A 14,319-nucleotide genomic window follows, 5' to 3' on the forward strand; every position below is an offset into this window, starting at 1 on the left:
GTGCTGGCATCACAAAAAAAAGTAAATAAATGTTTCTGACCCATCACGTTGGTGACTGTAATCAGACACAAACATAGCACTTTGCATGGCCACAGTGAGTCAACTCCACTCCAGGATTGGCTCCATGCACCCTAACCCAAACATAATATGTAAACTAAATAACCTCTGACCTAAATTTAACCATCTTTACCCTAATACTTAATACCTTAACTTAACCATTTTTTAATTAAAACCTAAACTTAAACATTTTTTACATTATACCTAAACATAACCTTTTCTAACCGTAGTCACAAAATTTTATACATTTTTAGCCCAATACCAGTTCTTAACCATCTCTAACCTCATACCTTAACTTGACCATCTCTAGCCTAAAACTCGAACTAAACCATCTCTATTCTAATACATAAATGTATCAAACGCGAACCTAATACTGTCCGATTCACACTCACTCAATTATAAAACGGATATCAACTGTCAGTTTTTAGAATTATGTATGAACACTAGTATTATCATTTACTCAGTTGTAAGCCAACTTATAGTCAATTTACACTGCGTTGAGTGTTAACAGAGGGTCATCCAAATAAAGTGGAAACAAACATTGTTTTTGGTATTTCATTCTGTTTTACCTGTTTGATTAATAAATCCTTTGTTTGTCAAAATAATAATAAAAGTACGGGGGAAAAAAAGATGTGAACTCATTGATATTGTTACTCACGGCCAGCTCTTGTTTGATATGTTCAATGGTGGCTTCCAGTGCCCTGGTGCCCTTTGTAGCCTCATCTTCCACTGCCTTCACGGTCTTCAGAAGCGAGGTGACATTTGTGACCATAACCTAAGGTGACATGGAAGGCAAAGTTTGAATTAAAAAGCATTCTTGTTTTTACTCATGGATGGAAAAATAAATTGTCAACAACGAGCTGGTAATAAACTGTAAACTTCTGACCAATTTGTCTAGAATAAACTATATAGTATATGAATATATCTTTTTTTATCATTCCATTTTTATATCATAACTGCGATACTGCGAACTCGGGACTCAAGCCAACATAGACTAGTGAAACCTAAAGTTAGACCTTTTAAATCTTATGATGTGAGGTGGCCAGAGATTTACTGAGATATTCAATATGTTCAATAGGTTTATATTAAACATTAAAGATATGTTAAAAGCAAATTACAGTTTGATCATTTTGATTTGAGAAGCATGTCCAAGTGAATTTTGAACTTATAGCACCACCATTAGGCTGACCTGGAAAAGCTTGATATGAGAAGAACTTTCAAGTGAATGTATGCAAAATGTGAAATGTAATTTCTCTATAATTTTCCATTTTACTGGCATTTGTGCAAGAAAATCTGAAGCAAAACAATAATAAGAGGAAACCAGCATAATAACAATAGGGTTACAGCTGTACAGGCTAGAAAAAAAAAGAAGAAGAAAAGGTGAAGAAAAAGATGAAGACAAAAAACAAACACAATGAACCCATAATAACACTGAAGCCCTGGGAGTACGGTGAAATAAAATGAATGTAGAAGCCATATGCTTGGGTTGATCTCATTATAATGACTTATGTTTAAACAAGGTACTTTAAGAGAGGGCCCAGATACAGACAAACTGACTTTTAATTGGTCACAGTTTTTTCCAGTGTATTCTGGATTCTTGGGCTGACCCTCTTGCAATTTAATGAGGGACTCATCTCAGATTTTGCCAATATGGCTGCCAAAATATCACCAATTTGGAGGTTATGGCTGCCAGAATCCAATATGGCTGTAAAAATATCACTCAATTGAGGTTTACATGGAAAGGTTGATATGTTATTGGGAGTTATTTTGATATTGAGTACCTTCCCTATATTAATACAGAACATCTGATTGCATTAAACATTGGATGAATGAATGCAGAATCCAATGTGACTTCCAAAATGTCATTCAGTTGAGGTTTATGTATCTCAATATGGAAAGGTTGATGATATTGGGAGTTGTTTTACTTTAGACCCTTTGGCCTCATTACAGCCAATGCTGGATGTAATATTACTTTCTCCTCTTCATCCCCTATGGAACATAAGACTACGACTACGACTACATCATGTGCCGTCCTTGGCAGCATGTTGAGCCTCTCTTCTTGAATAGGGGTGTTACGATTTTCCAAATCCACGATTTTATTTGACTCTTGATTTTAAGGTCACTATCAGATTTTTGATACATCGAACATACAGTATGTATTATTTTTCAGCACTGACAGCTAAGCCCCTTTCACGCATAGCTCCCGGTAAATTAATTAAAAAAAAATTACTGGTAGCTCCATTCAGGAAAAATGTCAATCTTGCGCCTTTTCACACGTCATGATAATGCTGGAATAGATGGGGCAAGGGACAGTCCAGCAGAAGTCACTCGGTGCAATCCCATTCCTCACCCCCCGCGCCGGAGAGCAACAGGCGGAACAGTAGCGCACGCAGCTTATCCATTTCCGAGCAAAGAGGATGTATGTGGACATAGCACGCAAATAAAAATAAATATGCCTATGAAATAAATAAAAAGGGCAATAAATATATAAATAAATGTAAATATATAAATGAGTAACTATACACCTGACCGACCCGGCAGAGGTGGTGGTGGTGTGCCTGAGCCCCCACGCGCACCGGCCAGGATGGGATCTTTCATTCCGATTCATGGGATCTTTCATTGCCCCGTGGGTTTTCGTGAGACCAGCCGAATCTTACGGCATGTCACCATTTTCAAGCACGCAAAGTAAGAAAGCGAAACTTCTGCAGGGCACACCCTGGCGGCAGTGCAGGTACAGACTGGTCCCTCTACGATTTGGAAAACAGTAACCCCCCCCCATGTCGGACAATATTAACCACAAAAATTCGAGGACAATTGGCGAACCAGCTTGTGATTTAAAAGTTTGAAATCGAACGCTCATTTTGATCGATTTCGAATTGGAATCGTGACACCCCTACTCTTGACAGGTTCGTCTTGGTCAGCTCCTCAGGCAAAGTTCTGTGCGAGGTGATTTTGGAGTATCCTGGTTTTCTTTTGCCTGTTGGCGTCCATCTTAAGGCGACTCACAGAATGTGGTCTTTCTCAATACTCAGCAAATTGCCCAGCCATCTCAAATGCGTGTGTGATTGACATAATTAAGTTAATGTCATTATTTAGAAATACTGTCATGGTTCCTTGTACAGCAGGTGGTTAGAGATGTTGGCCAAAACACTGCATATTCATTGTGAGATCAATTGTAAAACTTACACCTTTCTCATGTCAGTTTCGATCACTTGCCAACTCCCTGAACCATACAGTCGAACAGATTTGACATTGCTGTTGTACAAGCCCAAGGCTGTACTACTTGGACCTCAGGATTGAAAACTGTTTGGAGAAGGTGGATATAATTTCAAAGTTCACATGAGCCTTTACCAGCCTTGCTTTGATGTCTTTTATGAGATGGCCTAATGAAGCTGTGAAGGTAGGTGTTTTCCACAAACTCAAGTGACTCCCAAATTAAAAGGATGGATGCTAGGGTGTTAGGGTGGGGTTAATGTACATCAGTTGTGTTTTGGAGGTGTTTGGGTTGGGTCCAGCCTGCTGAGCCTGTCAGTTTTAGAATCAGAATCAGAATAGTCTTTATTGCCAAGTAAGTTTAGACGAGCAAGGAATTTGTCCTTCGGTGCATACATGAAACAAATGTAAAACAATAAGTATAATATAAGTAAAATATATAAGAATATGTAAATTAAGGATGTTTCTTTTTTTTTTAACAAAGCTGTACAATTTGTATATGAATGTGCAAATGTTTGTAGCAATATATCTAAATCCATGTAATCACATAAAAATATATGCACACACATAATGAAGAATACAACTTCATGTAGCTTCCAGTCACACACTTATTTCAGCACACAGGGTAAATTCTTTCACAAACCTTTTAGATTGTGTCCTCCCTTGGGTTCCTGCCAAAAAGCTTGCCCCATCCTCAAAGCTTTTCTTATCTTGGCCTGACCAATTATTTTCTGCACCTGTGAGGTCAAGCTGACTGTATATTCTCTGTATCGGTGATGTCATACTGACCATATATTCTCTGACTCCCTGAAAATAAACTGTTCGACTCGGAGAGCTGCTCCTGAGCACATCTCTGATCTGACCCTGATCTGTAAAACCAACGTCTGACCGCCATTTTATTTAAGACCACCGATTGACAAACTGCAGATTAAAGCGACCCATAAATTTCTGTAACATGTTCAGTTTAAAGTGTAACAGTATGTGCAAAGTTCACAGATAAAAGTCCAGAAGAATCAGGAATGTGCGTTAATGTAACGCATTGACATACCCATTCAATTTAAGGCGTAATGGAGAGGCCTTGTTGATGAGGCCAGTTGCAGATGGGAGAAACTGTTCTTGTGGCGAGAGGTTTTGGCCTTGTTGGACCACAGCCTCCTGCCAGAGGGAAGTGTTTCAAACAGTTTGTGTCCTTTGTGGGAGGGGTCAGCGACAATCTTACCAGCACACCTCAGGGTCCTGGAGGCGTACAGGTCCTGGAGGGATGGCAGATTGCAGCCAATCACCTTCTCAGCAGAGCGAATGACACACTGCAGTCTGCCCTTGTCCTTGGTGGTTACAGCAGCGTACCAGATGGTGATGGAGGAGCTGAGAATGGACTCATAGATGGAGGTGTAAAAGTGCACCATCATCGTCTCTGGCAGGCTGAACTTCCTCAGCTGCCGCAGGAAGTACGTCATCTGCTGGGCTTTCTTGATGATGAAGCTGATGTTCAGCTTCCACTTGAGGTCCGGGGAGATGATGGTTCCCAGGAAGCGGCAGGACTCCACAGAGTCGACTGGGGAGTCACACAGGGTGATGGGGGTGAGTGGGGCTGCATTCTTCCTGAAGTCCACAACCATCTCCAATGTCTTCACAGCGCTGAGCTCCAGGTTGTTCTGGCTGTACCAAGTCACCGGATGGTCAAGCTCCCACCTGTAGGGGGACTCATCCCCACCAGAGATGAGCCCAAATTTCAGGAGCTTGACAGACTGATGGCTGGAGGTGCGGCTGTTGGTGTACAGGGAGAAGAGCAGAGGAGAAAGAACGCAGCCTTGAGGGGAACTTGTGCTGATGGTCCTTGAGTCAGAATTGTTTTCCCAGCATCACTTGTTGCTTCCTGTCAGACAGACAAAGTCTGTGATCCACCTGCAGGTGGTGTTGTGTTGTGTTGTCTTGATTGTGTTGAAGGCGGAGCTGAAATCCACAAACAGGATCCTGGTGTAGGTTTCTGAGGAGTCCAGGTGCTGGAGGATGAAGTGGAGGGCCAAGTTTACTGCATCGTCTACAGACCTGTTCGCTCTGTAGGCAAACTGCAGGGGGTCCAGGAGAGGGTCTGTGATGGATTTGAGGTGGGAAAGCACAAGGCGTTCAAAAGACCTCATCACCACAGAGGTCAGGGCGATGGGTCTATAATCATTAAGTGCTGTGGTCCTTGGCTTCTTTGGGACTGGGATGATGGTACATGGCATGTCTCCAGTGAGGTGTTGAAAATGTCTGAACACCGGAGACAGATGATCAGCACAGTGCTTCGGGGTGGATGGAGAGACAGTCTGGTCTGACTGCTTTGCGGGGGTTCTGCCTCTTGAAAAGCCTGTTGACGTCCCTCTCCAGGATCGAAAGAGTCATCACAGTGGTGGGGGGGGGCTAGAGTATCTGTGAAGAGGTCCAGTCTCTTGCTGTGGTGGGGGAGGTGGAGCTGGAGGGCTGGGGGTGGTGGAAGGTGTCAAGGGGGATGGTGTCAGGACTGTCCCATTGTCTTTCAAAGCGACAGTAGAAGTTGTTCAGGTCGTTGGCCAGGGGAGAGTTGTTGATGGAGTGAGGTGTTTTTGGTTTGAGGTTCGTTTGATTTGTCTGAACCTTTTCCAGACAGAGGCAGAGTCATTGGCTGAAAACTGGTGTTTCTTTGAGTACAGTCGTTTAGCAACTCGCACCTCTTTGCTAAACCTGTACTTAGCCACTTTAAACATGTCTCTGTCCCCACTCCTAAATGCCTCTTCCTTCTCTAACCATAGCTGTCTGAGTTTAGCGGTGAACCAGGGCTTGTCATTGTTATAACTCACCCTGGTGCGTGATTGTACACAGCTCTCCTCACAGAAGCTGATGTATGATGTCACAGCCTCTGTGTACTCATCTAGACTGTTGGTGGCAGTCCTGAAAACGTCCCAGTCTATGCAGTCCAAGCACGCCTGAAGATCCTCCACAGCTTCACTGGTCCACTTCTTGAATTTCCTCACCACAGGTTTACACAGCTTTAATTCAGAGTGTCAGAGTGTCCCAATGCAGCTCGGGGGACAGCATGATAGGCACTGCTTACTGTGGTGAAACAGTGGTCCAAAGTATTCTCCTCTCTGGTGGGGCATTTAACAAACTGTCTATATTTGGGGAGTTCATGGCTGAGGTTTCCTTTGTTAAAGTCGCCAAGGACAATAACTAGGGAGTCTGGGTTTGTCCGTTCCACACACCATATCTGGTCGGCTAGCATGCGCTGTGCGTCCTGCACGTTGGCTTGTGGTGGTATGTAAACCCCAACTAGTATGAATGAAACAAACTCACAGGGAGAATAGAAGGGTTTGCAGTTAATGAAGAAAGATTCCAGATCAGGAAAACAGTGCTGTAGGATCAATGTCCCGTCATTACACCAGCTACTGTTAGTGTAAAAACACAAACCTTCACCTTTCGTTTTGCCGTCGGAGAGTTCAGTGTCCCGATCCGCTCTGAAGAGTTGGAAGCCTGCCAGTTGCAACGCAGAGTCCGGTATCGTTCCACTCAGCCACGTCTCCATGAAGCACAAAACGATGAAGAAAAGTCTCTGTTCTTCCCCAACAGTAGTTGAAGTTCATCCAGTTTGTGTCCCAGTGAATGTATGTTAGAGAGAAATATTCCAGGTCACGGTGTGCGATGTCCGCATCAGCGGAGGCGCACAAGTGCACCGGCGCGTCTCCCTCTCCTCTGGCGTTTCACTGTGTGCACAAGGGTGAGCGCACCTTTGACCAGAATGTTCAGTAATTCCACGGATGTGGTGATGAAAGTGGGAGATAAATCCACAGGGATTGTAGCCCAAATGTTCATGAGCTCTTCTCTGGTGTACTAGCTCCCAGAATTGTCACAAAAAACGAAATTAACAAACAAAATAAGACATAACCCGCACCGACACACCGAGGCGACCGTATGAGGCACCATCTTCGTGATCAGGTTTTTGGCTTGCATGTTGGGAGTGGTTGCTGGGAAAGACAGCAAGATAGTCAGTGAAGTCAAAATCTTCTAGTTGGGAGAACAGGGTCAACTGGATGCCTATGTTTGTACTCATTTTCTCACACCCACAGGCCTACCAGCTGCAGAGGGGGCACCTGATTCTCATTTCACCTAAGTTGACTTATAACACCCCACACTGCCACATTCAAATTCCACACCGTGTCTGTATCTCATCCTGTCACATTTTACATAGTGATCTATCACCCCCCTGGGCAGCCCAGCAACTTCCTCAATGAGATGGACGTCCTCCTCACCTTCTTTCCAAAAGACGGCACTTCAACTCATCCTCCTGGGAGACTTCAACATCCAACCAGAGAAACGGCAATCTCTTACCTTCCTCGACTTCCACAACTTTGACCTTCCTGTCTCCCTCCCTCACCTCCGACTCGCAAGGTTGGGATCTCACAAGGCTTGATCTTTCACAAGATCTTGCTCCACTACCAACTTTTCTGTCACCCCTCTCTTTGTATCTGACCACCATTTTGTCTCCTCCCATCCCATCTCCCCCTTCCACTCTACTTCAACACACACCTTCTCAATCTAAAAACGGCCTGGACCTGCTTCAATCTGGCATGAAGACTTCCACTGTAGGTACCCCCTGAGTGTGTATGCCAGTGCTTGTGTTCATGGTTCTGCTTCAGTGATTATGCATTTAGACAGACTGAACACTGCCATCTAGTGTTTTGGTGATTTTAGAACAGACGTAATATGAATGTTCGTGGATATTTCACACCACTAACTGAGTGTCATTTGTTGGTCATTATAATTAGAAGATGTCATATAAATGTACATATTTTCAAACCCCTCAGCGAGCCTCTCTTCGATCTGCTCCATTTTGTTTTTCACTTTTGCGGAAAATGAACAGGAAACACGCCGCGGAAAAAGCGGACCAAACACAGCTCTTGCGGCCGCCCCGACGTGAAGTTACATTTCTGGAGAGATATAAACAAACTACACCACAGTCGCATGACTTAAAAGTCACCACTACTTAGCTTCCGACTTGTAATTTGATTTTGCTTGCTTACCTCTTCTACAAAATCCTGGAAAGTTTGAGTTAGAATAGCTTGCAAGGGCACGAGCGACACAACTTGCTGCTATAAATGCAGACTAGTGAGTAGATGAGTTTTCTGTGTTCAGCGTGATGGCATTTAATGTCCCGACAACTTCTGTACTCTCATTTAGCCACTTGTTAGCAAGCGCCTTTTATAAGTGCGGTATTTACCGAGGTATTTTATGTCGTAGAACAAAACGTCAAAATCTCTTAAACTTGTGTTAACCTTATTTCAGGCATCTAACAAAAAATCCATAAAAATAAACAAGACTTCAGGACAAGGGAAACAGAAGTGCGAAAACTTATTTGGGGGTTTTGGGATTCATTCCTGCGGCACTCTATTAGGCCAAAAGGTATTGTATAGAACTGGAGAGAGGAAAAAGTAAATAAATATCCCAAAAAGTAATATCCCAATATCATCAACTTCTCCATGTATGGAATGGTATAAACCTCAACTGAGTGATATTTTGGCAGCCATACTGGACTCTCGTATATTGGATGCAACCATATTGGATGCAACGAGTCAGAAAATGTTGGGTATAAACATGGGGAATGAACCTCAATTAATAATAATAGCTTTATTTAAATGGCAACTTTAAAAACAGTTTCCAAAGTGCTTTGACAGATGAAATAACAGTGCCCGGATAATGAATTTATAAGGCAAAGGAACATGAATAAATAGGAATTTAATTCATTCATGAAATTGAAAAAGCCAATGAAACAGACACACACACACACACACACACACACACACACACACACACACACACACACACACACACACACACACACACACACACACACACACACACACACACACACACACACACACACACACACACACACACACAGAGAGAGAAAATTATAAAAGTAAACAAAGGGGGCGACATCACCTAAAAGCAGATCTATACAAATGTTTTTATTCTGCCAGCCGAATCTCCTCAGGCAGGTCATTCCAAAGCCAAGGGGTCCTGATAGAAAATGCGCGGTCACCTTTAGTTTTAAGTCTTGACTTTGGAAAGCCAGAAGGGCCCCGCCTTAGGATCTGAGGCTGTGCACTGGCTCATATGGGATCAACATATCTGTTATGTAGCTTGGAGTCAGACCCAGATGTGCTTTAAAAGTGATCAGTAAAATCTTGAAATTGATTCTGAACCAAACTGGGAGCCAATGGAGAGAAGCCAGGATTTGAGTGATGTGAAGTCTTCTATTGGAAGCAGTAAGATAGAGTGATATTGACTGAATTTTCCTCCGGGTTTGATGAAGTTTTATCTTATCTTATATTGATAGTGATATCAGATTCTGGTGGGCCTTTTAGATTCATTATTGAATTAAATGAAAGATGTTTTGTAATAGACATTGGGAAGGTAGAAAGTAATAAACACATTTACCCACACTCTGTATTAACTTTTTGAGTCTAATTTATTATTACTTAATTGAGCCTTGTTTTATTTTAATTTCATTTATATTATTGTATTCACTAACTACATTATGTTTTAGTAATCAGTTTCGGTTAGTTAGCTAGGTAGGAATTAGGTTGGCTATTATGTTCGGTTTAGAAACTATTGTTCATAATCTCCGGGTGCGTTGCAAAGAGATTTCACTGCATATATATATAAACGTATCTTCTGTATAAGTATGTGACATATGAACATCTTGAATCTTGATCTTGAATCTTATTTTATTTTATTCACTAACTGCATTACATTTTAGGAATCAGTTAGTTTCACTTAGTTAGCCAGGTATAAATTAGGTTAGCTATTATGTTCGGTTTGAGAACTTAATGTGCATAATCTCCGAGTGGGTTGCAAAGACATTTCACTGCATATACTGTATGTATGAATGTATGTCTCTATATGTGACGAATAAACCTCTTGAATCTTCAATCTTGAAATTAGTTCATCATCAGATTTTCCATTTATAGGCATTTAAACAGTCAAAATCTGAATTTGCTGACCATTATTATATTCAGCATTGCACGCAATAAGGTATTCATATTCTGGATATACATGGGAGAGGTACATGATTACAAAACAACGTATATATTAAATATATATTATACGTTTTATTGCAACATTCCTAATTTCTACCCGTGATCGAATTTCCTTGTAAATTTGGACAATTCGGATGAACATATAAATATGGACACTGTAAATTTTGCAAAATGATAAAGATCAGCTCAACTAATTACAATAAGCCGATTATGTTAAAGTTGTGATAGCTCTACTGATGACTAATACTGTAACAAAATGTGGATACAGTGAAGAGGTCTAATTCTTTCCCAATGCATAAAGGAAGCTTCTGTAGGATGAACCTACCTTTGCAGAGCTCTTTAACTGAAGCATCGCCGGGTCATCATGAGGCTTCCCTGCTGCGGCCTTGGTGGAGCTGATGAGGTCACCCAGAGCCTTGGCCACATCTTTGACTGCATTGATCAAAACCACCTACAAAGCATATCCAAGCATAAACAAGGCACATCAGAATGAGGAGATCAACCACAAAGTTTCATCTACACATCGTGATAGCAGAGTTTATTATTTTGGGTAAAACTTTATGTAATTGGTCCGGCAATTGCCTGGTATCCTGAGATTTCTTTTTTTTAAGAATACACTTTATATGATCTGAAACTCAGGTGTTACAGCAGCAGATGTTGACAGAAAAGTGCATGTCAAGAAGAGTGCACATCAATAAACAGGAAAAATGAAATCTTTAAAACCAAATATTTCTCCCGAAAATTCTTGTCATCTCTCATTATCTACAAGGTGATGGTTGACAATTTTGATAAATTATGTTCTCCTTTATTGCGATAATTGTATAACATTGGCTGAAGTGACTCATCCCTTGTAACTGTAATGTTAGCAGTTTGCATCAAACAAACCTGGGTTTCTGGATCTTCGGCACCTAGACTCACGGCTCCAAGTTTCACCACGTCAGCCAACTTGGTGATGGTGATGACCGAGGACTGTGCAGCCTGGGCCAACTTCTCTTGGCTCGCCCCTGCCCCGGATACTAAGAGCTTTGTGTCTTCCACCAGTGCTTTGGCTGTTTTCAGGATGTTCTCTCTGTTTTGGGTAACAAAGGTAATAGAGTAGGGCTTTTATTATAATCGTGAATTTGTTTCACACAATGCAATCTCGTTCCTTCAAGAAAACAATTCTGCTGCATTATTTGCAGTAGGGGTATCATTTGCCACAAAAACAAGCGCTCCTAATTACTCTGTTACATCAACCAATGACAACACACACAGCTATTTTTTTTGTTTTCTATTTTTATGTTATTTCATATATTTTTTAAAACAATTTCTTTAAAGAAATTGTTAAAAATAAATAATAAAAAATAAAAAAATGGTAAAAAAAATAGCTATACCTGAAGACAATAGAGTTGGAATCGCTCTTGTTCTGAACTAGCGCTACTTCTGGACACAAACTACTGTATACTTTATCCCATTTTTATACCAAAATTACACAGGGTCTACCTGTTTTTTTTTTGTTGTTTTTATAAAAATGCGGCTGACTGTCAGTTTTAACCCGCTAAAAATAGGCGACTGACACCTTGCCATTGGTAATGCATTATTTTTTCCGCTGGTGTGTCACGTTCAACGCCACAAACATGCCGGAAAAGGGGCTTGCATGGGTCCAGTGTGACTGGAAAAAAAAAAACAATAGAGGAGACAGCAACTTCAACAAACAGCGACATACAACTGTAAAACTTGTAATAAAAAAGCAGCTTGGAGTATCCATGCCCGCACCGCACACCCGCAGTGCCCGCTGTGAGATGCGCGGACTGGTCCTCCGGTTCGGAGACCGGCTTTGGGTGGTGCTGGAGTGGCTCAGAGCCCGGCAGGGAGTGTGGGGTTCTCCGCTGTGGTCCACGTTTTCAGTGTGGGGACAAACTCAAAACATTTCATGGTCCCCCATTCGGGAAAAAAGTCAATAACTTCTGATTTTGGATTCTATATTGGATATGAAATGATTAAATAATACATGGATATTCCGGTCTACTTATGCACCAATGTCTGAAACTTCGACGCGCGTCGCATTGCGCAGCAACGAAAATTAGCAGGTGACCTGGGTGTCATGTTTACATCAGAGCTGATCGGAACTGGAGTCGATAAAAACGCCTGTCTCATTGCAGGGTCAATTGACCTGGGACTGAAACATGGATGTTACCTTTCCCACTAATGATTAATGCCGGATGTAAGCGAGTGTTACCGGGTTTTTGGCGCAGTGGGAAATGGGGATTAGAAGCGTTCCCTATCCCAGAGAATTTACTGAGGAACTTTTTTCCACAAATCCGGCAGTTTGTTTTATACAGCTGTAGTTTTCAGTTTCAGAGTGCAGTACCTGGCGTGACGTCACTGTGGGCAATTTTAAGAAGTTTTCACAACACGCACAGTAAGTGCGAAGCACTTCAAAGTATTTCTTTCAGAAATACTTAACTTAACACCTAAAATAGAGTGTCCCTTTAAGAAATTAACACTCCAACGAGCATTACAGTGAAGGGTAGAATTCTTTGTGCTTTTTTTGCATCTACGCGAGGTATATTCGTGAGGGTTTTTTCCCTTGTACCTGTGGTCAGCGAAGGTCTCGGAATTTTCCCTGTTCAGTGTGCCAGCAGTAGCAAACATGATGGTGGTGTCCAGATCAGCGATGATGCCTGAGACAGCACTGGCAGCTGTGATGCACGCCTGGGTGCCGCGATTGCCAGCCTGGAGGGAGGCCAGCACGTGGGATACCTGTTTAGGAGGAGTTTCAACTTGAGCATGAGTGGGCGGTTATATATACATATATATATTTACACACTGATTAGGCAACACATTAAAACCACTGGTAGGTGAAATGAATAACATTGCTCATCTCATTACAATGGCACCTGTCAAGGGGTGGGATATATTAAGCAAGTGAACAGTCAGTTCTTGAAGTTGATTTGTTGAAAGCAGTTAAAATGGGCAAGCGTGAGGATCTGAGGAACTTTGACAAGGGCCAAATTGTGATGGTTAGACAACTGGGTGAGACCATCTCCAAAACGGCAGGTCGTGTGGGGTGTTCCCAGTATGCAGTGATAAGTACCTACCAAAAGTGGCCCAAGGAAGGACAACCAGTGAACCGGCGACAGTGTCATGGGCGCCCTAGGCTCTAGGAAGCGAAGGCTATCCTGTCTGATCTGATCCCACAGAAGAGCTACTGTAGCACAAACAGCTAGAAAGGCTAATGCTGGCAATGTTAGAAAGGTGCCAGAACACACAGTGCATTGCAGCTTGCTGTGTATGGGGCTGCACAGCCGCAGACTGGTCAGAGTGCTCATGCTGACCCCTGTCCACCGCGAAAACACCTACAATGGGCACGTGAGCGTCAGAACTGGACCATGGAACAATGAAAAAAGATGGCCTGGTATTATGAATCACTTTATCTTTCACATCATGTGGATGGCTGAGTGTGTGTGCATCGTTTACCTGGGGAAGAGACGGCACCAGGACGCACTATGGGATGAAGGCAAGTCCGTGGAGGCAGTGTGATACTATGCTCAATGTTCTGCTGGGAAACCTTGGGTCCCGGCATTCATGTGGATGTTACTTTAACATGTACCACCTTCCTAAACATTGTTGCAGACCAAGTACACCCTTCATGGCAACAGTATTCCCTGATGGCAGTGGCCTCTTTCAGCAGGAGAATGCGCCCTGCCACACTGCAAAAATTGTTCAGGAATGATTTGACGAATATGACAAAGAGTTGAAGGTGTTAACTTGGACTCCAAATTCCCCAGCTCTCAATCTGATCGAGCATCTGTGGGAGGTGCTGGAACAACAAGCCCGATCCATCGGGGCCAAACCTCGCAACTTACAGGACTTAAAGGATCTGCTGCTAACATGTTTATGCCAGATACCACAGGACACCTTTCGAGGTCTTGTGGAGTCCGTGCCTTGACGGGTCAGAGCTGTTTTGGCGGAACGAGGGGGACCTACACAATATTAGGCAGGTGGTTTTAAT

At 42.5% G+C, this 14,319-nt stretch overlaps 1 protein-coding gene across 1 annotated transcript in view; it reads right to left on the reverse strand.

Annotated features, from left to right (window-relative positions):
- The window catches only part of tln1 (talin 1), a 172,781-nt gene that overhangs the window by 36,838 nt on the left and 121,624 nt on the right, over positions 1-14,319 (reverse strand). Inside the window, exons 44-47 of the mRNA XM_080017830.1 lie at positions 12,901-13,067; positions 11,211-11,394; positions 10,651-10,776; positions 716-832 (exon numbers count right to left, since the gene is read on the reverse strand). Coding sequence (XP_079873956.1) covers positions 716-832; positions 10,651-10,776; positions 11,211-11,394; positions 12,901-13,067 — 594 coding nt within the window. The remainder of the gene's footprint in view (positions 1-715; positions 833-10,650; positions 10,777-11,210; positions 11,395-12,900; positions 13,068-14,319) is intronic.

This window comes from Zeus faber (assembly GCF_960531495.2).
Source record: "Zeus faber genome assembly, chromosome: 17".
Lineage (NCBI taxonomy): Eukaryota > Metazoa > Chordata > Actinopteri > Zeiformes > Zeidae > Zeus > Zeus faber.